General features: G+C 46.3%; 1 protein-coding gene across 4 annotated transcripts in view; it reads right to left on the reverse strand.

Moving 5' to 3' along the window:
• PCNT (pericentrin) overlaps nt 1-19,865 on the reverse strand; it is a 282,663-nt gene extending 262,798 nt beyond the window's left edge. The window contains exons 1-2 of one of the 4 annotated variants that reach the window (XM_075069895.1): nt 19,680-19,726; nt 8,786-9,704 (exon numbers count right to left, since the gene is read on the reverse strand). In XM_075069895.1, the coding sequence (XP_074925996.1) occupies nt 8,786-9,181 (396 nt within the window). In that variant the 5' untranslated portion in view covers nt 9,182-9,704; nt 19,680-19,726. Of the gene's footprint in view, nt 1-8,785; nt 9,705-19,679 lie in introns of all 4 variants that reach the window. The other 3 variants (XM_075069896.1, XM_075069898.1, XM_075069897.1) reach the window with 3 other exon arrangements.
• Nucleotides 19,866-24,329: the final 4,464 nt, after the last annotated feature.

Below are 24,329 nucleotides of genomic sequence, written 5' to 3' on the forward strand. Positions count from 1 at the left end.
ACTGGGATTGTTTAGTCTGCAGAAGAGAAGAATGAGGGGAGATTTGATAGCTGCTTTCAACTACCTGAAAGGGGGTTCCAAAGAGGATGGATCTAGAGCGTTCTCAGTGGGAGCAGATGACAGAACAAGGAGTAATGGTCTCAAGTTGCAGTGGAGGAGATTTAGGTTGGATATTAGAGAAAACTTTTTCACTAGGAGGGTAGCGAAGCAATGGAATGGGTTACCTAGGAAGGTGGTGGAATCTCCTTCCTTAGAGGTTTTTAAGGTCAGGCTTGACAAATCCCTGGCTGGGTTGTTTTAGTGGGGGACTGGTCCTGCTTTGAGTAGAGGGTTGGACTAGATGACCTCCTGAGGTCCCTTCCAACCTTGATATTCTGTGATCTGTTTAAAGTGCTTAAGACCATGTCCCTTTGCTAAAGAAGGAATATCACACACCTCCCTACTCTTGAAGTGTTTATGCAGGCCACTTGCTATGTTAAGATTGGGCAGAATCTTTCTTAAAAGTTTCTAGCACCTATATTTCTTAGGCCAAATGGGAAGATTAACAGATGCAGTGTAGTCTTTCTGAGTCCGCAGAAACACAGCCTTAAAAACTAGTGGTAACTGAGGCCATGTCTGCACTTACCGAGGATCGATGCTGCTGCAATCAATGCAGAGAAGTCGATTTAGCAGGATTAGTGAAGACTCGCTAAATTGACTGCAGAGTGCTCTCCACTCAACTCCAGTACTACATTAGAATGAGAGGAGTAAGATAGGTCTATGGGAGAGTGTCTCCCATCGACGCAGCATGGCGCAGACACTGCAGTAAGTCAACCTCAGTTACGTCAACTACAGCTACATTTCCGTAGCTGAAGTAGCGTAACTTAGTTGACTTATCCCAGTAGTGTAGAAAAGGCCTGAGATGCAAACACCATTCTTCACAATTTAGTGTTAACACTAGACCCTCATGAAGATGCATGCCAACAATAGCTACTGCATTGCTGATTAATTCAGCGGACAGAATGGGGAAGGGGGCAGAGGGAAGGCTATAGAGTAATAGAGTAATGGAACTACAGGTTGCTGCAGGGAGAGCGAAAGGCAAAGAAAGAGGAGAGAGAAACAGGAGGGCCAGAAAAGAGAATCAAAAGGCACAAAGAGCGGTAGTTCTAAAGTTGGGAAAATGATCTCATAAAGTGAGGCTGAATAAGACAATAAAAGTACTTAAATATTAAAAATTTAGCTACCGCACAAAAATTATATTTGACTTTGACTCCTGAACTTTGTGCAAAACTCACATGTACATCAGTGGGAGAGCCACATGCACTGCTCATTATCAAAACTGTAACTTAGTCCACCAGTTTAAATGTATTTTATTAAAAAAATACCACACAAACACCAGTGGCTATACTTGAGCTCCAAGTGACTACATAAGGGACAGAAAAAGATGTCTACACAAGAGAGCCTACAAATGCACAACTATGACAGCATAGCCCCATAGCATAGATGTAGCATAGACCAACCAGAGTTTTTCTGCCAGTTTAGGAACATCACCTCCTGAATGATATTAGCTATGCCAATGGAAACACTCTGTCAGCACAGTCGCATCTACTCTGGAAGTTTTGTTGGCATAACTATATTGGTCGGGGTGTTTTTTTCCCCACCCCTGACTGACATAGATTTGCTAATGTAAGTTTTAAGTGTAGACCAAGCCTGATATTTGTTGGATGCATGTTTTATAGACTCTGAAAGACCCTCATAATTTGTTGGGTCTTTGGATGGCTGAAGCTTTGTTTGGTTTTGACTATAGTGGAGGAGGAGAAGAAGAAAGTGAGGGCATTTTGAGGGAGAAAGTTGGAACTGTAGATTAGTGATGATAGACTCCTAGTGACTGAGGGGGAATTGCCCTGGATTCCTAATGGTTAAAAGTAGTGAGTGTTGCTGGGGGGGAAGTAGAGAATGCAGTGTGTGTAAAATTTATTTTTGTGTACCTTATGGCATAAAATAATTAATGTAAAAAACTTACTTTTGTTAATATTCATAAATACTTTAAAACACATTACCCAAGACAGTGACACTGCACCCCATATTCTTCATAAAGATATATATATATATATGATATGATTATGGCATAACTATGATGTATTATATGCAAGATAGGTCACGTAATATATCATTGAAAAGGTTATGATTTACTGAATATGATTATCCTATTTGTATGCATGTATCACTTTTATCTGACGTTAGGAATATTGTCTATATCTATTACAAATGTGTTTACACATGGGTAACACCCACTAGGAAGAATGCACTCAATCTAGATGGCTGACCGGGAAGGGCCCATTCAGGTTAAAGGGCCATTGCAGAAAACAATAGACATTAGAAGAAGCTTATCTCCTACTTGGAGGAAAGGGGACCCTTCCTGAGGACACGACAAACTGCCTCTGTCTCATGGCTGCTATGACACTACAGCCACATGTGAACAGTTCACCTGGCACTAGACACCATCTTGGGATACCAGAATTTTTCCACTAACTGGCATGGGTTTTGAAACAAAGGGTATCCACTATATGCAAAAGCTATATATGGTGGTGGAGTGACATCATTGGGGTTGTTCACTGACTCCCCGAAACACCGGAGGAACAGAGACTGAACTGGAAGTAAGTGCTGGACTCAGGCTGAAGGACTTTTTAGCCTGTGAATGAAACACTTGGGAATTCCAAGCTGTAAGTTAGTGCAGCTTGCTCTTTAAGAACCTGCAGCCTGCTTGCATCATCATTTAGTGAGAATTTGCTATTCATATCCAAGCTGTGTAGTATATTAAGCTTAGTTTGTGTATTTTGTTTATTTGGTAAGTACAGTAACTCCTCACTTAACGTTGTAGTTATGTTCCTGAAAAATGTGACTTTAAGTCAAACAATGTTAAGCAAATCCAACTTCCCCATAAGAATTAATGTAAATGGGGTGGGGGTTAGGTTCCAGGGCAGCTTCCCTTACTCTGCAAGCACCAGAGACAGGGAGTTCAACCTTCAGCCCACCCACTCCACTCCTTCCTCCAAGCTCCCACCCTTGACTCTTCTCCCCCCCTCCCTCTTCCCCCTTTACTTCGCTCATAGCGTCCTGGCTCCTCCTCTCCCTTCTAAACACCAAGCCAGCTGATTGCCGCATAGGGGAGGGAGGTATGAGGGGTGCCGAGTCCTCACTCCTCCCCACTCCCTTCTGCCGGGGCAATCAGCTGGCTTGCAGCGTTCGGGAGGAAGGGGGAGCCTGCACACCAAGTCCTCATCCATCCCCCTCCCTTCTGTTTCCAAAATGCTGCAAGCCAGCTGATTGCCCCAGGCAGAAGGGAGGCTAGAGGAGTGAGGACTCAGTATGCCTCCCCAATCCCTCCTGAATGCCACAAGCCATCTGATTGCCACAGGCAGGATTCCTCGCTCCTCCCCCTCCCTTCTGCCCGAGGCAATCAGCTGGCTGCAGCGTACAGGAGGGAGGGGGAGCCTGCGCGCTGAGCCCTCACTTCTCCTCTCTCCATTCTGCCTCCAAAATGCCGCAAGCCAGCTGATTGCCAGGGGGAGGAGGGGGAAGGCGCTGATCCAGAGTCTGCCGGCAGGCGGGAGGGAGTCGTAGGGAGGCTGCCAGCTGTGGAGAAAGCAGGCAGCCAAACAACACAAGAATGGAGCATTGCACAACTTTAAATGAGTATGCTCCCTAATTGATCAGCAACATAACGACAAAACATTATTAAGCGGGACAACTTTAAGTGAGGAGTTACTGTAATCTGCTTTGATCTGTTTGCTATCCCTTAGAATCACTTCAAATCTATTTTTTGTAGTTAATAAACTTGGTTTTGCTTTGTCTAAAAGCAGTGCATATGGAATCAACTCGGGGCAGAAAGCTGTTGTATATTTCCTCATCACATTGCGGGAGGGAGCGAATTTCATGCGCTTACACTGTGCAGTTCTCTCTGCAGTGCAAGATGGTATAATTTTGGGTTTACACTCCAGAGAAGAGATGCATGCCTTAGGAACTGGGAGGTGCCCTTGCTGTGCCTCCCCACGCAGAGCTGATCACACCATCTGTATGTAGCTACAGCTGGGTGTGTCCCTACCTGTATATCTGCTGGTAAAGGGCAGGGTGGTCACAGCAGTACGGTGTAAAAGGAGCCCAGGCTGGTGGGTCAGGGGGACTCAGTGGTACCCTAGTTTCAGGTGGCACTCAGGGGGAACCCATCACAGAGACATTCACATCTCAAGACACATTGGCAGTTCTAGTGTATTGCGTTCTTCACTTTACAGAGGAGACAGAAACCAAGTTCCCAGAATAGTCCAAGACCGTGATGTCATCATTTTGGTGTAATTTACCAAGATTTGTGGTGGATTTTCCATCACTGGCAATTTTTAAACCAAGACAGAATGTTTTTCTAAAAAATCTGCTCTAGCTCAAACAAGTGTTGTTTTGGGAAAGTTCTATGGCCGATGTTAAACAGGAGGTCAGTCTTAATACTCACAACAGTCCTTTCTGGCCTTGGGATGCACAAATCACTGATGTGAGTTCCGGGGATGAGACGAACAACAGGTGGTTTTATTAATGGTGTAACAGATGGCAGAAACTGAAAAATTAGGTTTTGGTTTTAGTTTTGTTTTTTGTTTCAAGGGTCAATAATTTGTGTCAGCAAGGATTAATTCAATGGGAAACACAAGATGTGTACACATTCTAATAGCAGATTTTAGTGGATGTGAGATCTTGTATCAAATCCAACTAGTTATAAAAACTTAACACTTTTAATAGAATGGATTCCATGATTATAAATTATACCACAATTTAAAAAGTGAGTATGAATCAATTTTCTAACAATATGAAGAATTTATAAATAATCCTGGTAATAAAGCTCTTGTCACAGTAATAGCAACTCTCCACTGCATTGTCCTATGTGTTTCCTGTCTGGGAAATGAAATACAGAGAAGACAACCCAGCTCAACCACCAATGAGTTTGCATTGATGCATTTTCCTTAATTGCTTACTTGTCAATTGTAAACTAGAATATAAACTAAACTATTCTGTTCAATATATTTTACTTTTCTTTAAATGGCCTCTCCAGCTAAATAATGGGTCCTGGAACTGATGAGTTACTAAGCCTTTAAACAGCTAGGTTACCGCTCACCATACAATGCAGGTCAGCACTGATAGTCTTTAGCGTTTGATGTCTGATTTCTGACCTGTGTGAAATGAACTTTTAGCTTTCCTATTTTCATGGACATGATTGCACATGACAAATTATTGTCAGTACTTGCATTGTTGAGAATCTCAGAGAGCCAAGAACTGAATGGTCTGTTGAGTCATACTTTCACTGCTAGGGGATGTGGATTTAGGCATATTACTCCACCAATGTGGAACTGAAGTCTTTGCTGTGCAAACTAACAGACTTCACCTTTCTGTTGCTGTCAGATATAGCATTACAGTTCATTTAAAGAAGCTGAAAGCATTTTGAGAAATTGATTAAAAGGTGGTCTGATTTCATACTATAGTAATTTTTGCAACTGTCCCTGTATCCTTTGCTGAAATACCACATGTAAACTTCTTATCAGAACACACCTCAATGTATCACAGATACTGCCAGATGGCCAAAAGCACAGGAAGCAGGCCTATGCTTCCCTCTCTAGTCCATCAGTGAAAATAGCACAGTCACAAGGCTGAGCTGAAATCACTGGCATTTACTCTCTATACAGTGCTACCAAAAGGTCCTTAACTTAGGGCATGTCTACACTTGCTAAGTTACAGCACCAGCAGTTACAGCACCGCTCAGAGAGCACCAAAAGAAAACCACTGTTGTGTGTTCACACTGACAGCTGCCTGCACAATAGTGTGTCCACATTTGTGGCGCTATTCAGAGCGGTGCACTCTGGGCAGCTATCCCACAGAGCACCCCTTTCTCTTTTGTCGCTAAGACTTGTGGGAAGGAGGAAGGAGTCACGGGGCATCCTGGGTCCTGTCCCAATGCCCCGTGATGCATTTTTTTGCATCCCAGCAATCCCTGTGCTTCTGTTTGCATTTGGTGCCATCTTTCAACAGTTTGTGTACTCTGCGCCCTGTCTTGCCCTGCCTCACCTCTTTCTCTGTGCAGGAATGGATCCTGAGCTGTTGACCAGAATGCTGCTCACACTGATCAACACATCACGAGCGGCAGTGGAGTTATTTCTTAAACTACAAAGGCAAGAGGAGTGTGACACTGATGTCGCCATGCACACCAGCTACGACACGAGATTGCTTGTGGCATTCACGGAGGTGCTGACCACAGTGGAACACCGCTTTTGGGCTCAGGAAACAAGCACTGAGCGGTGGGAATCACATCATGATGCACGCCTGGGATGACAAGCAGTGGCTGCAGAACTTTCGCATGAAGGAAGCCACATTCATGGGACTGTGTGATGAGCTCACCCCAGCCCTGCGGCGCAAGGACACGAGAATGAGAGCTGCTTGGTCACTGGAGAACCATGTGGCGATTGCACGGTGGAAGCTGGCTACTCCAGACTGCTACCAATTGGTCACTAACCAGTTCTGAGCGGGAAAGTTGACTGCTGAACTCATGTTGACAGAAGTGTGCAGGGCCATTAATTGCATCCTGCTCTGAAAGACTGTGATTCTGGACAATGTGTGAGACATTGTGGATGGCTCTGCACAAATGGGATTCCCTAACTGCAGAGGGGCAATAGATGGCACGCACATTCTAATTCTAGCACCAGACCACCTAGCACATTAATCGCAAGGGGTATTTCTCAATGGTTTTCCAGACACTTGTGGATCACCATGAGTGTTTCACAGACATTAACGCAGGCTGGTCCAAAGAAGTTCATCTTTTGGAACACTGGCCTGTTCAAGAAGCTGCAAGCAGGGACTTTTTTCCCGGACTAGAAGATCACCATAGGGGAAGTTGAAATGCCCACTGTGAGCCTGGGAGACCCCATCTACCCCTTAATGCCATGGCTCATGAAGCCATACACGGGGCAACTTGACAGCAACAAGGAGCAGTTCAACAACAGGCTGAGCAAGTGCAGAATGACTGTGGAGTGTGCAGCTGGACATTTAAAAGCCCACTGGAAATGCCTGTATAGGAAGCTGGACATGGCTGATGATAATATCCTATGCTTATAGCCGCGTGCTGTACACTCCATAATATTTGTGAAGGGAAGGGTGAAAGCTTCACTCAGGGCTCGACTGCAGAGGCTCAGCACCTGGAGGCTGAGTTTGAACAGCCAGAGACCAGGGCTATTAGAGGGACACAGCGCAGGGCCATAAAGATCAGGGATGCTTTGAGACAGTAATTTGAAGCTGAAAGTCACTAATATTTGCTGCTATGCTCTGGATTGCAGTGCTTGTAATGCTAGGTGGTGACTGGTACGTATGATACAAGAAGGGGCCTTAACATAATTGTACGCTGCTTTGCAGTGCTCTTTTTGCTTTCATTTAATAAGATTGCTTTCAAGCACACAATTTTTTTATTGAAAGACAACAACCAGAGGAGAGAGTCAAATGAAAAAAAATCAGCAGCAGGGAGAGGGATGAGGAAGGGAAGATCTCAAGAGGAGGAGGGGTCCTGGGATGGCTACAGATTTGTGTATGTCCAGGGATCATACCCAACCTTTTCCTTTGGAGTACAATGCAGTGGGTGCTGTACTTCAACAAGGTCAAACTGCAGAAGAATGGGTGTCGAGCGCAGTGGGTAGTGGGAGTCCACATGGCTGGACTCGGAGGAGTGAAATGCTGCAAGTAGAGAGTGGAACCAGGAAGTTGACAAAAGAGTGTTGGCTCATGGGAAAGAGTTTTGCGATAGCAGCTGCAGGGGAGGGCGGGTGCGGAGCTGCTTGGTTTTAAGAGCTAGTATCGTCTGGAGCATGTCTGCTTGGCGCTCCATAACTGTTAAGAGCTGCTCCGGGGCTTCTTTCTGATGTGCCACATTCTCATTTCGGTCCCTCTTCTCACTGTCCCGCCACTCCTTCAATTCCTTTTTCTCAGCAGCAGAGTGCATCATAACCTCACGCATAAAGTCCTCCTTAGTTCTTCTTGGATGCTTGCTAATTCTTCACAATCATTCTGCCGCTGATAAAAAAAAAAAAAAAAAAGGCTCCCAAGGTTCTCTCTGTGAAGTTTAAATGCAACATTTACAGAAGCAGTATTGTTTGCAACCGACAACACTGTTTTACTGCTTTAAAAGACAGCCAGTACTGTCACCAACTGGCTGACCCCATCACCAACTGGCTGACCCCAGCAAGCACACATAAGCCACAAGCCCCCCAAAGTAGCAGCAGAGGCAGGGTAAATCACTGGACCCTGCTGTACACTGGGCACGTGGCTCTGGGGCATTTGGGGAGAGCCAGCACTATAGGGTGGGTCTGATACTCACTCCTGTCCCCACACTTTCCACAGGAGGTGATCACGGCTAAGGGTGAGCAGGGAATCAAGGGAGAGTCTTCTCCAAGCCTGTGGCTTCCACCCTGACCCCTATGCAGCTAGCCTGTGTGTAGCAATGGTCCGTCGCCATCTCCCCCGTGACGGCACAGTGGGGCAGGAAAGTTACCATTAATGGGGCAAGAAACAAAGCAGCTCTGTGGAGGAACCTGCGGCAGCAAATTGCCCAGTATCTCCAAAAGTTTCCTGGAGATCTCTGAGGGAAATTCCCATGAAGTGCAGGAGCATATCAACAGCCTGTTCCGCCACTCAAACTAGGCATTAGGTGGGAGACAAGCCTGCTTTCTGCAACCCTCCTGCTCCCAACAGCTCATTTCAGCAATTCCCAAAAATCAGATCTACTTACCATGGGTCTCCTCTCCTGTTTGCACTTTGCCAAGATCCGACTGCTGTGTTTGGCTAGGCTCCTCCAGGGTAGAAAGGAGCTCCTGACTGCATACATCTCTGGCCTCCAAGTCATCCTCCGCCTCTGGGTCCCTTTCCCACTCTTCATCCAATATTGCCTCCTCCTGGTTCGGTCCACTCTTGACTGGCACGCAAGCCAATGAAGTATCCACAGGGGCCTTTGCAGTGGAGGTGGGTCACCACCAAGTATCGCGTCCAGCTCTTTGTAGCAGCAGCAGCTCGTGGGTGCAGCACCAGAGCGGCCGTTTGTCTCCCGTACCTTGTGGTAGGCGGTCCGCAGCTCCTTCGCTTTGACCCTGCATTGCAGTGTGTCCCGGTCATGACCCTTCTCTATCATGCATCCAGCAATCTGTCCGTAGATACCATAATTCTGACAGCTGGAGCACAGCTGTGACTGTACTGCCTCCTCTCCCCAAATGCTGATGAGGTCCAGCAGCTCAGCATTGCTCCAAGCGTGGAACAGGCATGGCCACCTGGAAAGATGCACTGAGACCACTGCACAGATCACTGAGCAAACAGAAATCTGCAAAGGAATGTATGGGGTGGGGCTGACGGTTGCTCACCTGAAGGCAGGGCAGTAGAGTTCAAACCAATGGTCAGAGAGGTAAGAACAGATATTGTGGGACACCTCCTGGAGGCCACTCGCAGCACTGTAATCACCATGGTGTCTACACTGCCACCGCAGCACTATAGCCCTGGTGCAGAAAGCTCTACGCCTCTCGTCGGGGTGATTTTTTTTTTTTAGAGCACTGCATCTGCACAGTTTCTCTGCACTAAGTGGCATGGCAGTGTGTACACCTCGGGAGTTACAGCACTCAAAGTTGCTTTACTGCACACAAACTTGCCAGTGTAGACAGGGCCTTAAAGTATAAATCAAACAAATTAGCTTAGTTATTGTTTTTTCAGTTACTAACTGGATTAAATTTGCTAGCAGAAAACATAAGACATAGCCAAGGCCCAGCATACTCTGCGGCAAGCGGGAAATTCTGCTACAAGGATCCTTGATTCTATGGCCCTCGGGTGAAAATTCTCAAAGTTCAGTGGCAGTTTTAGATACATCTCAATGAGTTTTCTAAATCCACTATGCAAATGAATAATTCAATCATAACAGTAGTTCCTGTCTTTGATATTAAATTTGTTTTATAGTCTCCTGGCATTTTCAATGCCAAATGTTGTCATCTTGCATTTTCAAAGTTAACTAATTAAGACAAATGGGGCAGTTCACAGCTCTGAGCTATTACTTCAGGTGGTCTGCAAACTACTGGCCAGGTCTACATTCAAAAGTTAAGCCAATCCAGCTATGTCATTCAGAAGCATGAAAAAGCAACACTTTTGAGTCCTATAGTTAGGCCAACCTAACCCCCGTTGTAGACAGCCCTACGTAGATGGAAGAATTCGTCCATCGACATAGCTACTGCCTTTCGGGAAGGCGGAGTCACTATAGCAATGGGAAAATCTCTTCCGTTGCTGTAGTGAATGGCTATGCTGAAGCGTTACAGTGGCACTGCTGTGGCTATCCTGCTGTAGCACTGTAAGGGTAGGCTAGCCCACAAGGAGGTTCAGACCACACAAAATTTAAGTCAACACAGCTCCATCAGTCAGCAGTGTGAAAAATCTACTCCTCCGACCAATGTAGCTAAGTGGCCCTAAGCCCAATACAGATGCAGCTACATAATGGAAAAAATGCTCCTGTCGACGTACCTACAGTTGCTCGGGGAGGCAGTATTCTTACACAAATGGAAGAGGTTTTTCATTAGTGCAGGCTGCAGCTACACTACAGAGTTATGAGAGCATACCTACGCCAGTATGGTCTCTGTAGTGCAACACTTTCTTTGGGTACTTCAGTTTACATCCATGTCAAGGTTACCCTTGTATCCAGGGTGCCAGAAATAATTTTTTTTTAACAATGCAGTTTGCAGAATTCTACAGCTAGTAGTGAATTCCACAGCAAATGCTGTTGCCATAGAACCACTCAATACACAGGACCTTTGCTATAGCAGACGAGTTCCATGACACGACTGAATCTTTCTTTCCCACTAAATAGACTACATTTATCGAAGTATCAACTGTGTGTGTTTTCAAAATTAAAAGTATTCTGCTATGATACCAATACATCTTAAATAACTTTGGCATTATTCTTGGAATCCAAGGATCTGGACTTTGGTGATGAACTAAAATTAGTTGCAATACCAATGCTGTATGTTGGTACATTTTAATGCTGTAAGATTATTTTAATTCTTGAGTCCAGGAGCCTGAATTGCTTGTTTGTTACATTCCCTGCAATGCCTGGGGAAATCCTTGAGTGTTAGGGAGATGCTTTTAGAGAAGTTTAAAACCAGGTTACAGCTCGTTACTGTTCCTTCAGCCACAAGAACAGGATGCTGAAGTTATAAGATATACATGCTGGAATACAAATCTAATCAAATGGCTCCCTTTCTATCAAAAACCCAAGAAAACCTCTAGTCCAGCAGTGGGCAAACTTTTTGGCCCGAGGGCCACATCTGGGTTTGGAAATTGTATGGTGGTCCATGAATGCTCACGAAATTGGGGGTTGGGGTGCGGGAGGGGGTGAGGGCTCTGGGGTGTTGCCAGAAATGAGGAGTTCAGGGTGAGGGAGAGGGCAGGGGAGGGCTCCGGCTGGGGGTGTGGGCTCTGGACTGGGGATGTGGGGTTTGGGGTGCAGGAGGGTGCTCCAGGCTGGGACTGAGGAGTATGGAGGGTGGGAAGGGGATCAGGGCTGGGGGAGGGGTGCAGGGGCATTGAGGGCTCTGGCTGGGTGTACAGGCTCTGAGGTGGGGCTGGGGATGAGGGGTTTGGGGTGCAAGAGGGTGTTCTGGGCTGAGACCAAGAGGTTCAAAAGGCAGGACGGGGATCAGGGCTGGGGCACAGGGTTGGGGTGCAGGGGAGGGGCTCGGGGGTGCAGACTCCAGGCAGCACTTACCAGAAGCAGTGGCATGTATCCCCTCCGGCTTCTACATGGACACGTGGCCAGGCGGCTCTGCACACTGCCCCATATGCAGGCACTGTCCCCACAGCTCCCAGCAGTGGCATTGCTCCCCCCACCCCCACACAGAGGTGCGGCACTGGGCTACTCTGCATCAGTGTCTGCAGCTGCTGCCCCTGCAGCTCCCATTGGCCACAGTTCCTAGCCAATGGGAGTTGCGGGGGGTGGCACTTGGGTTGTGGGCTGCATACAGAGCCCCCTGGCCCTGGCTGCCTGTACACGTAGGAGCCGGAGGTGGGACATGCTGCTACTTCCAGGAGCCATGCAGAAAGCCCCCAACCCTGCTCCCTGGCTGGAGTACAGAGCAGGGCAAGCCCCTGACCCTGTCCCTAGCAGGAGGTCGAAGGCCAGATAATAGGGTCCAACAGGCCTTAGTATGCCTGCCCCTGCTCTAGACCAAGACTTCCTTGAGTTGATAACTTTCCATCATTCTCTCAGGAGGATGGTATTTCATCTTTACCCAGCATCCTCTCCCCCAAACACCAGTAGAACTCGTGATCACTGTAAACCACAACCCTGCACCCCCCCGGCATACGGTGACCAGATGTCCCAAATTTTGGGTCTTTTTCTTATTTAGGCTCCTATTACCCCCACCCCTGTCCAGATTTTTCACATTTGTTGTCTGATCACCCTACTCTGGCAGCTCACTCCTCTTTCCCCATTAGCATAGCTCAATACTACCTAAAACTCTCCTCTTCCTAGAGTGGGATGTAGGTGTAACAGAAGTGGGCAGTATATGCAGAGAAGTTAATATAGCCTGGCATTGTACGAACTTTTTGCAGGCATCTTCTGTGAATATGTAGGAATGACACTGTAACCATCCCTGTCTACTGCAATTCCAGCCTCTCAGACAGACAGCTTTCCAGACTTACACTTGAAATATAACCAGCTTTGTATGAATTGGGTAAAGGAGCCAGCTCTGCACTCTGAAAAGCCAGTCTATCGTGTGAAGACTATGAAAATAATTACCTTCAGGAAAGAATGTTTAGATATCCTACAAATATAATTGTAGTTAAAAAGCAGGGAGTGGGACTAACCTGCAGAAAATAGATTTTGAGGTTGAGTCTACCAATACAAAATAAAAGTTGACTACCCATTTTACAAATTCTGTGACACTGATTGACGTCTTCAGTGATGAAAGTACTAGGCTTGAGACTTTCCGATACACAGTAGAACTGTCCCATTCCCAGACTGACAGCCTCTGTGCTGTTGTGAAGGATGGAGAACATCCAACTGGAGCAGAGGGAAACGATAGCATAGTAGGGACCCTCCTTCCAGATGATGTTTAGTATCCCACTCCACGGAAGGGAACTCCAGTTATTAGGAAGAGACAGGTATTAGTAACGGGCACTTCGATCATTAAAAATATAGATAGCTAGGTTTGCGATAACATGTAGATAGACTTACGTGTAGTGCTGTGGAAGAGCTGGTGGTCGTGGTAAACGTAGGTACAAGTGACATAGGGAAGGATAGGAGAGAGGTCCTAGAGGCCAAATTTAGGCTGCAAGGTAAGAAATTGAAGTTCAGGACCTCCATGGTAGCATTCTCTGAAATGTTTCCAGTTCAACGCAGAGGCAGTTGAACAGGCAGAACCGCAGGGTCTCAATGTGTGGATGAGACGATGGTGTGGGGAGGAGGGGTTTAGATTTATTAGGAAAAGGGGAAACTTTTGGGAAAGGGGAACCTATACAGGAAGGATGGGCTCCACCTAAACCAAAATGGAACCGGATTGCTGGCACATTAAATTAAAGAGATTGTTGAGCAGTTTTTAAACTAAGGGCTGGGGGTGAGCCGACAGGTGCGGAGGAGCACATGGTTTGGACAGAGACATCCCTTATGGGAGGATCTATTAATGGAGATTCTCTCTGTCCAAGTAAGGAGAGGACGGATGATGATAAAATACAGGTAGGATCTGATGAGAAACAATCAAATGAAAAAAAGTACCATTCATTTACATTATGTAATGGCAGACAGCTAAAAAGTGATAAGTTTTTAAAGTGCTTATATACTAATACCAGGAGTCTAAATAATAAGATGGGTGAATTAGAATGCCTCGTATTAAACAAGGACAGTGATATAACAGACATCACAGAAATTTAGTGGAATGAGGATAATCAATGAGACACAGTAATACTAGGGTACACAATATATTGGAAGGACAGAACAGGTCGTGCTGGTGGAGGGAGTGGCACTGTATGTGAAAAAAAGGGTAGAATCAAATGAAGTAAAAATCTTAAATGAACCAAAAAGTACCCTAAACTCTCTATGAAGAGTAATTCCATGCTTGAATAATAAGAATATAGAAGCAGGGATATATTACCGACCACCTGACCAGGATGGTGATAGTGACTGGGAAATGCTCAGAGAGATTAGAGAGGCTATTAAAATATGAAAGGGGGATTTCAACTATCCCCATATTGACTGGGGATGGGATGCAGAGACAATGTTTCTTGACACCTTAAATGACTGCTTCTTGGAGCAGCCAGTCCTGGAACCCTCAAGAGGAGAGACAATTCTTGATTTAGTCCTAAGTGGAGCACAGGATCTGGCCCAAGAGGTGAATATAGCTGGGCTGCTTGGTAATAGTAACCATACTATAATTAAATTTAACATCCCTATGGTGGGGAACACACCACAGCAGCTCAACAATGTAGCATTTAATTTCAGAAAGGGGGACTACACAAAAATGAGGAAGTTAGTGAAACAGAAATTAAAAGGTACAGTGCTAAAAGTTAAATCCCTGCAAGCTGGGTGGAAACTTTTTAAAGATACCATAATAGAGGCTCAAATTAAATGTTTACCCCAAATTAAAAAACATAGTAAGAAACCAAAAAACTGCCACCGTGGCTAAACAAAGTAAAAGAAGCAGTAAGAGACAAAAAGGCATTCTTTAAAAAAATGAAAAGTTAAATCCTAATGAGGAAAATAGAAAGGAGCATAAATTCTGGGAAATGAAATATAAAAATATAATTAGGAAGGCCAAAAAAGAATTTGAAAAATAGCTAGCTAAGGACTCAAAAAGTAATAGCAAAAAAATGTTTAAGTACATGAGAAGCAGGAAGCCTGCTAAACCACCAGTGGGGCCACTGAATGATGGAGATGCTAAAGGAGCACTCAACAATGATAAGGCCATTGAGAAACTAAATGAATTTTTTGCATCGGTCTTCACGACTGAGAATGTGAGGGAGAGTCTCAATCCTGAGCCATTCTTTTTAGGTGACAAATCTGAGAAACTGTCTCAGATCGAGGTGTCATTAGAGGATCTTTTGGACCAAACTGATAAACTAAATAGTAATAAGTCACCAGGACCAGATGGTATTCACCCAAGAGTTCTGAAGAAACTCAAATGTGAAATTGCAAAACTACTACCTGTAGTCTGTAACCTATCATTTAAATCAGCTTCTGTACCAAATGACTGAAGGAGAGCTAATGTGATACCAGTTACATCTAATTACATCACTAATGTGACGCCAATTAAAAAGGGCTCTAGAGCAGTGTTCTCTCTAATTTTTCCCACCCATGTGTGGAATCAATTTTGTTACGTGCACCAGTATGGAGAGGGTGTGTGACACATCACCTTCGTAGAATCATAGACTATCAGGGTTGGATAACATAACACAAAAACTAGGGGTCACTAAGCAGGTTTAAAAACAAACAAAAGGAAGTATTTCTTCAAACAACGCACAGTCAATCTGTGCAATTCTTTGCCGCAGATGTTGTGAAGGCCAAGACTATAACAAGGTTCAAAAAAGAACTAGATAAATTCATGGAGGACAGGTCCCTCAATGGCTATTAGCCAGGATGGAGAAGGATGGTGTCCCTAGCCTCTGTTTGCCAGAAGCTGGGAATGAGCAACAGGGAATGGAGGGATAGCTCAGTGGTTTGAGCATTGGCCTGCTAAACCCAGAGTTGAGAGTCCAATCCTTGAGGGGGCCATCTAGGGGATCTGAGGTAAAAATCTGTCTGGGGATTGGACTAGATGACCTCCTGAGGTTCCTTCCAACCCTGGTATTCTATGATTTTCTTTTCATTCCTTCTGAGGCACTTGGCATTGGCCATGAACCTTTGGTCTGACCCAGTATATCCATACTTGTTATATTCTTAATTCCTTTGTAAGTTACACTGCCCTAATAACTCAGCTACGACTGAATTCCACTATATTAGTTTCTCAGACTGCTCAACAAGAGATGGATCCAGTGTAACTACTCTTGAACTCGGACAATTCCTTCTTTTGTTCTGATTTCATGTCATTATTAAATGGAAAGTACCTTGGACATTTTCTTGAGAATTTGTAGGATTTATGGTGGCGATGGCTAGATACAGATAAACTGTCTAAGATATTACAGATTTCAGAGTACCAGCCGTGTTAGTCTGTATCTGCAAAAAGAACAGGAGTGCTTGTGGCACCTTAGTCTCTCTAAGGTGCCACAAGCACTCCTGTTCTTTTTGCTTGTTTTTGTAAACATATCTTGGACATAAAGGCCTAATAAAAAGGAGGATATTTTACAAGTAGTGTATTGCAATTCCTTACTGTTGGTATTTTAAAATCACTCTCTCTGATACAGGCATTGGTTGATACAAAGTAGATTTTTTCCTCACATTGTTCTATAGAAAATTAGAAATCCCCAAGAGACAACCAAACACATAATGGAATATTTCTGGTCCTTTTTACATCTGCAGGGAGTAGAGTAACTTGTTCATATAATTTCATTGCAGGTCTCATAATAGTTGGCATTTTCCATGATATGCCAGCTCCTGGAGTAATGTGACTATGTGAGAACCTCATCTCTCTCTCTATTTATTTAAAGTTTCTACCCCACATGGATGCAGAGAAAAGTTTGAAAATATGAATCCTAAAAGGCACAAACACCAGAAGGCAAATACATAACTCAAATTTATTTTTTAAATCTCACAATTTTTAAACCAATCTCATGACTTCAGGAAAGGCAGGGAGGGCTGACTCAAGATTTTTGAATGTTCAGTGTTGGCAATACTGCTCTTCTTCTAACCATGGTTTGAATCATGCAAGTTGTTCCATCTTGGCAGACTCCCATGCGCGGCCCCATTGATGTTAATGGAAGTCTACAATGGTCTTCTCACAGAACTTTTAGGAATAGGCCCATATTTGACCCACAGATATGATTCCAGAAACCTAGTTAATGTTTCTTTTAGGTTCAGAACATCAGGATATTAAACTTCCTCAGAATGAGACACAAGGGAAGAATGACAAATATTAAATGCAATGAAATATTTCACTTGAGTAATTAGAGATAACAGTAGCTCTGTTTTTTACCTACCTTTGAATTTTTATGTAGTGTAATGTAACTAATTAGCCTACAACAGCTAAAAAATTTAAAACTAAGCTAAAGAACTCTAAAATGCAACACTGGCACAGCATGGAGCTTTAACTATAATATAAGTCCCCAGTGATTTGGAGATGGCAAAGTGACAGCTGTTCAACAGGTGGGAACAGTTTGCTTCTTATACTAGAATACCACATTTTTCTTACTATAGCTAAACACTGTACTAGCAGGGGGCTTAATACAAGGAAAGTTTTAACAAAATCCTGCTCACACCTCATGTACTATGCTCTGTATAATGTAGCCAAGCGAAACATACAAGAGTGTTAGGTCAAGTCATAGGTCAGATCTACATGTAAGTAATAGTAAAAAGATAAAACTGATATTGAAGTGATTTTTTTTCCAAATTTTATCCATAGTGATTCAAAAGAATCAACTTTTATTTCCTGCAATGTATATGATGGAATTGTTCATGTGTGAGGGATTAATGACGACTATCATTTTTACTCTGTGATGTAAAAAAAAAGTCATTAAATATAAACTCCCTTTGTCAAAATGTCTCCTTCTGAAAGAAAAACTCTGGGTAGCTTGGAAGTTAGTACTTTCACCAACAGAAGTTTGTCCAACAGAAGATATTACCTCACCCACCATGTCTCTCTGATTCTGAAATACAAAGTTAAAACTGTCAAATTAGAATTTCATATTCGCACTGGCTAAAGAGCTACAGCCGCTGATACCAAATCACAATACATCAAATGTAATAATTTAAGACCAGTTTGAAGTTACACCGCAGGTAGAGAGCCAGCCCACAACTAGATTCCCAGTCTAGTGTCTATATGCTGGATCACAGTGGCTTCTGTTCTCATTTCAACATCTTATTTCTCTACTTGTAGACCAAAAACAGTCCAGAAAAACAAAAGAAACCTTGGGCATAAATGATACAGTGACTGGTCATATCAACATTTATGAAAGTGATCAGGTTTTATCAATGTAAAGCACATGCGATTTTTTTTCCCAAATAGTGCTATTTGTTTGTTAGGTACCAACAAGGTGCTCAGCACGGTTCAAGAGAAAGACAACAGTAACTGCAGTGAAAAGCTTACATTCTCCAGCCCTGATGCTGTACATTTCTAAACACATGGGAGGTTCCACTCACCATAACAATACTAACCTTGTACATTTGAGTAAACATTTACTCTGTCCTAAGAGTGGAATGAAAAAAAAAGTTTCCCACTACCTATAATTATAATCTCAACTTCTCAAGTATCAATCTACTTCCAAGCAATGAAGTCTGAGTATTAAAAAAGAATCATCATTACACTGACCTGACATGCCACTAGAGTTTATCAGTTATGAGTTACATTTTCTGTTGCTTAAATATTTTGGGTTCATACCACTATTCTGAACTCTGATCTCTCTAATCCCCGAGAACCCTCCAAAGCCACCAAATTAAGACTTTCACTGCTCCAGTTACACAGCTTCTAAAACAATGATTTTCTTACACTGAAACCATTTAGAATCTGCATTTAAGATTAAAATGTTAAACCAAAGTAGCAAATTTTAAGTGAGCCAAATGAAAAAATTGGTTGGTAACAAAATTCCCAACCTTGAGTGTAACTTTTATGTTGATTTCCAAGGTAGATTGTTTCCCCAATATCCCTGCATCAGGCATAACTTTCAGTAAGACAAGATTTTTAGATACTCCAAGCTGGAATTCAGGAGAACCCTCACTGACTATATATAAAATTAATCATTTTGACATAGTTACACTTAAGTAGGTAAGATGTGCACACGTGCAACATTCATTGATTTATACACTGCTGCAACTCAATATCCACTGCATTCCCTCTTCTGTTTTCACCCAGTTATCCACAGTTTGCTATTTATAGGCAAGTGAAAGGCAATCAGAATCCAGGGCCAATCCGTAAACAAACAACACATTTTCATTTACACTGATGCTGGTGTTTTAGATCCCCAAATCGAGTGTTGTATGACCGCCCCCACAAGGGATATTTCTGCACAGAGCTCATTGCAGGACTGGCTCTTGGCTACAAGTTTCTCAGGGCAACAGCCTTGCTTTTGTTTGTGAAGTACTGTGCCCATTTCTGATCCCAGCTATGACCCCCTCAGCTCACGCCGTTAACGGTCACCTGTTTGCCTGGAGAGTTAAGCCTCAGATCAGGGCTGTCACCAAGCCACAGCCCGACATTAAACAGCCCCATCCCGGGCCTCAGCCTGCCCCACCGGTGTCGTCAGGACTCCACCCCACACAGCACACCTGGGGAGGGGGGGCGCTGCTGCTGCTTCATGGGGGGAAACTGAAGCCCGGGAAAGCAGCCCAGGGTCACAGAGCAAAGCAGCAGCAGCAGCAGGGCTGGAAAAAAGCCCAGGGGTCCCGCTCCCCGCCGCCAGGCCGGGGAACACACAGGAGCCCAGCCCCTCATCGACCCAGCTCACCCCGCACTCTCCTCCCGCCCAGGAATCGGACCCAACAGGCCCAGCCCCCCAGGGGAGGGGAGCTCCAGTATCACCTTGGCTCTACCGGCCTCCAGCTTCCTCCTCCTCTCCTCGTCCATGGCTGGGGTCAGGAGGAGGGTCGGGGCGGCCGAGAGACGTGCGCCCGAAGAACGGGGCGGGAGGACAGGCTCCGCCGCGCCTCACGGCCGCTATGGGGCTTACAATGGCGCCCGCCAAGCCCACGCTCAGGAAAGGGCCCCGTTGGGACCGTAGCCCCGCCCCCCGCTCCGCCCCAGGCCAGGGCGGGAGCTCCGCGTGGGGCTCGGCCGGGCTGGCCCAGGCAGCCCCCGCATTCCCCCTAGCCTGGCTGATCGCGAGGTTCTCCTGCCGCGCTGCCCTGCGGACACCGTCACGCCCCTCCCAGCGGGGAATGGGTCTCGGGGGGGCCCTGGGCAGAGGGCACAGGGAGGGTCTGTGGGCGGGTGGGCGCCGGGCAGCGGGGGGACTGGGCAGTGGGGGCGCTCTGGGCGGGGAGGTGCTGGGCACTGAGGGAGGTTCTGGGGGGGCAGGGAAGCAGTGGGCACTGGAGGGGCTGGGGACGGGTCTGGATACTGGGGGGCTCTGGGCGGGGCCGTGGTGCTGGGCCTGAGAGGTTCTGGGGGGGGGCAAGGGATAGCAGTGGCACTGGAGGAGCGGCTGGGGGCGGTCTGGATACTGGGGGGCTCTGGGCGGGTGGTGCTGGGCACTGGGGGGCTCTGGCGGGGCAGGGAAGCCAGGGGCACTGGAGGGGCTGGGGCGGGGCTGGATACTGGGGGGGCTCTGGCGGGGCAGGGAAGCAGTGGGAACTGGAGGGGCTGGGGGCGGGGTCTGGATACTGGGGGGGGGCTCGACGTGGTGGTGCTGGGACTTGGGGGGCTCTGGCGGGGCAGGGAAGCAGCGGGCACTGGAGGGGCTGGGGCCGGGGCTGGATACTGGGGGGGCTCTGGGCGGGGTGGGGCTGGGCACTGAGGGAGGTTCTGAGGGGGCAGGGAAGCAGTGGGCACTGGGAGGGGCTGGGGCGGGGCTGGATGCTGGGGGCGGGGAAGCGGTGGGAATGCGGTGTGCATGTCACTGCCCATTCGCACTAACGGATTATTGGGATTGACAGAGGGGGTTGGTATTCTCCCGCCCCCCTGCCCCCCCAACGGAAGCACCAATGAACAAGCTCCTCCCTCCGCGGCGCTACGGCGGCGTGGATGGTCAGTTCAAATGGCTGCAGGCTAGGGTCCGCCCCTTTTCAGTGCTAGCCAATCAGAAGTGGGAGGTCTCAGCCCCGGGAAACCGAACCGGCCAGTCAGGAGCTGGAATCCTGAGGAGGTCTCCGCCCCCAGGGCCAGGGCGTGAGGCGCTTCGCGTTAGTCCCTCCCTGTGGGGGCGGGGCAGGGCGAGCGTGGGCTGCGTGCTCCGGGGGAGGGCGGGAGGAGTTCCTGCTCCGGCCCCGCCCCCACAGGGAGGGGGCTCCTAGCTCCAGGGAACCCCCCCACCCGCTAGGGTAACCGGCTTTGCTGGAGGGAATTAAAGGGAGACCCACCTAATAACGGGCTGGCCCTGTATGCGAAGTGACATTTTCGGGAGACCCCTTTCCCTTGGCATGTCAGGGATTTTCCTCTCAAGTATCCAGTGCAATTACCATGAACTTCAGTTTAATATTTGAAATGATCAAGGCACATCCCTTAAAATAGGGGACAGGTGGTCGCCCTAAATGGGGAGGAAGTTCCTAGTACTGTGCCACCCCCCATGCCCTGTTCTCCCCGTCACAGGGATAGCACTTCAAACCCTCTGTTCTCTCCCCCTGCTCCCTCAAGGCCCTGGCTCCCCCACCCTGCTCCAGCTGCCCCCCATTCGGCTGGGGCCGGCCAGCCCATCCCCCCCTACCAACCCCATCAGCCTTGCCTGGGCTGTGAGGGAGCATTGCTGAGGCATGTGCTGGCTGTACTGCTGCAGACCTACTGTTAATTTTAAAATGCAGCTGTTGTGTTCCTTTCCCAGCACGTGGCAGGGGTGAGATGGTCTTCCTTTTTGATAGGCACCTTCTAACTAGCAACTGAGAACTGTTGTTTAACAACGGTTGGAAACCTAAGAGTCCCCACAGGGCTTAGCTGGAAGGCAGCACTCTGTATAGAACAGTGTCTGTCCTCAGGTGGGACGGGACTTGTGGGGAGGAGAGTCAGAAGGCACTGAAAATGTTATTATGATTTAATGCAAAGAAAATCTTGCTCCCCCAGCTCATTCTAATTTCAGGCACCTACCTCTACCTCTCAAAACACACTTACACAGACTTAGCATTTTGCTATCATTGATACATTTTTTACTGTTGCAGGTTTTTTGTTTGTTCTTTTATTTTTTTGCCACCTGAAAAGGTTGAGAAGTACCGCTGTAGTGCATAGGGTACAGATCTGGTATCTGCAAGACCTCTGTTCTTTTACCAGCTTTGCCACTGCTCTGCTGTGTGATCTTGGGCAAGTCACTTTTCTCTCCGTCTCTCTTTAACCTCCCACATGTTGTTTGGAATCTTTAGAGCCCATTTCTGCTAAGATTTATGCAAGTATTTAGTTTTTAAAATGTGAGTAATCCCATTGACTTCAATGGGCTATTCACAGCACATAAAATTAAGCATATGCATAATTATCTGCACAATCAGGGCATGAGGCTGTACTCTTTTTGTGACAGCGACTGTCTCTCATGGGTTTTACAGCATCTAGCACAATGGGGCTGTGATTTCTGTTGGGGCCGTTAGGCATTAATCTCATAGGAATAGTAAATAATAATTTAGACAGAACATCCTGTTTTTTAAAAATCAGAATATAAAGGTATATACATAAAAACTCTAGTCATAATTGATTTTGAGCTCATAATTTCATTATGAACTTAGCTCGGGGAGAAAATGTACATTTTGATTGAATGAAGCAGGAAACATATCCATTGGTTTATTTTATTTTTGTTCTAGTACTTCACTACTAGCGCTGTCTATTTTATTCTGCTTCCTCATGAAGTGGCGTTATTCCTCTACTGTGTTTTCTGCATGAAACTGAGGGCTGACGGCTGAGGGCACAGAAATGTGGAGGAGCAATAATTGTTCCGTGCTTTGCTTGCATTCATTAATTTGATAAACATTAAAAGAGGTTGAATTCATTGTGTGTACAGAGACAGAATATCGGTGTGGATAGCACTATGACCTAGATTTGGCAAAGCTCTTAGATACTTGGGTAATCTAACTGAAGTCCATGGAAGCCCTCATATGAGGGTAGACACTTGTGAGTATTGTGCCAGGTAGAACAGCAGAAGCGGGGATGGGCATAAAGGGGTCCTGCCATTCCCTTCATTCTTGTGTTTAGTGTCAAATACCGTAGGGCAGGGGGTATTAGCCCAATAATTCAGTAATCTGCTTTCTTTCCTATATACTGTTTTGATCTAAGTCAAAACAAACAGCAAATTGCTAGTGTATTGAATATAGGAAAAGACAGGGAAACTATATCTATACATACACACACACAGAGAGAGGGCCAAATTCTGCTCTGTTACACCTCTGTGATTGCCCTACCATTAGGGATCAGCTGGGTGAATCTAAAAGAATTTTAGGCCACTGTTTCCAGTGGCTAGAATTTATTTAATCAGTGAGCTGTGAATGAACCAAGAGAAAACATTGCAGTGCTTGTTTGCCCCACAAAAAAGCATAGTATGAGGTGTGTGTTTATTTTTCTATTCTCTCTTTTGTGACTGTTGACATGAACTATTCAACAGCACATATTAATGTGTCTGAGCGTCCAAGCAACCACCTAAACTGCTGCCCCATATGAGAAGCCACCAGGAAGAAATCCTTAACTGTAGTAATTAATGCATTTGCTGCAAAGAAAATACAAAATATAATAATTTGTTTATAAACAAACGGGTCTCATGAGGCTTTTTGGTAGTTAATGTAAAATCAACTTCTTTGGCAGTGCTGAGAATGTTATAAGAGTACTTTTGTAACTTTCCTGTGACAGGATGTAGAGGTTCACAGCAAAATCAGCCTACAGTGGAAGGTACTGGACTGGGACTCAGGAGTATGTGAGAATACTGCAGGGGTGGGCAAACTTTTTGGCCCAAGGGCCACATTGGGGCATAGAAATTGTATGGTGGGTCATGAATCTCACAAAACGGGTTGGGGTGTGGGATTGGGGGTGGGCCTGGGGATGAGGAGTTCGGGGTGTAGGAGGATGTTCTGGCCTGGGACTGAAAGGTTCAGAGAGCAGGAGGGGTATCGGGTACAGGAAGGGGTGCAGGTTCTGGCTGGGGGTGAGGGCTCTGGAATGAGGATGGGAGGTTTGGGGTGCAGAAGGGAGCTCTGGGCTGGAATCAAGGAGTTTGGGAGGGGGATCGGCTGGGGTAGGGGGTTGGGGCATAAGGAGAGGCTCGGGGGTGCAGGCTCTGAGCAGCACTTGCCACTGCTTCCGAGAGCCGCTTGAAGTATGTCCCTTCTCTGGCTCCTACGCTGAGGTGTGGCTAGGTGGCCCTGCACGATCCCCCATCCGCAGGCACCGCCCCTGTAGCTCCCATTGGAGCATGTAGGAGCTGGAGCGGGGCCATGCCACAGCTTCTGGGAGCCGCATGGTGCAGTCCCCGGCCCTGTGCCCTGGCTGGAGCGGTGCAGAGCTGTGTGATGCGGCCCCTAGCCCAGCGCCCCAGCCGGAGCGGGGCTGAGCCAC

Source organism: Chelonoidis abingdonii, chromosome 10 (genome assembly GCF_003597395.2).
Source record: "Chelonoidis abingdonii isolate Lonesome George chromosome 10, CheloAbing_2.0, whole genome shotgun sequence".
NCBI classification, from domain to species: Eukaryota; Metazoa; Chordata; order Testudines; family Testudinidae; genus Chelonoidis; species Chelonoidis abingdonii.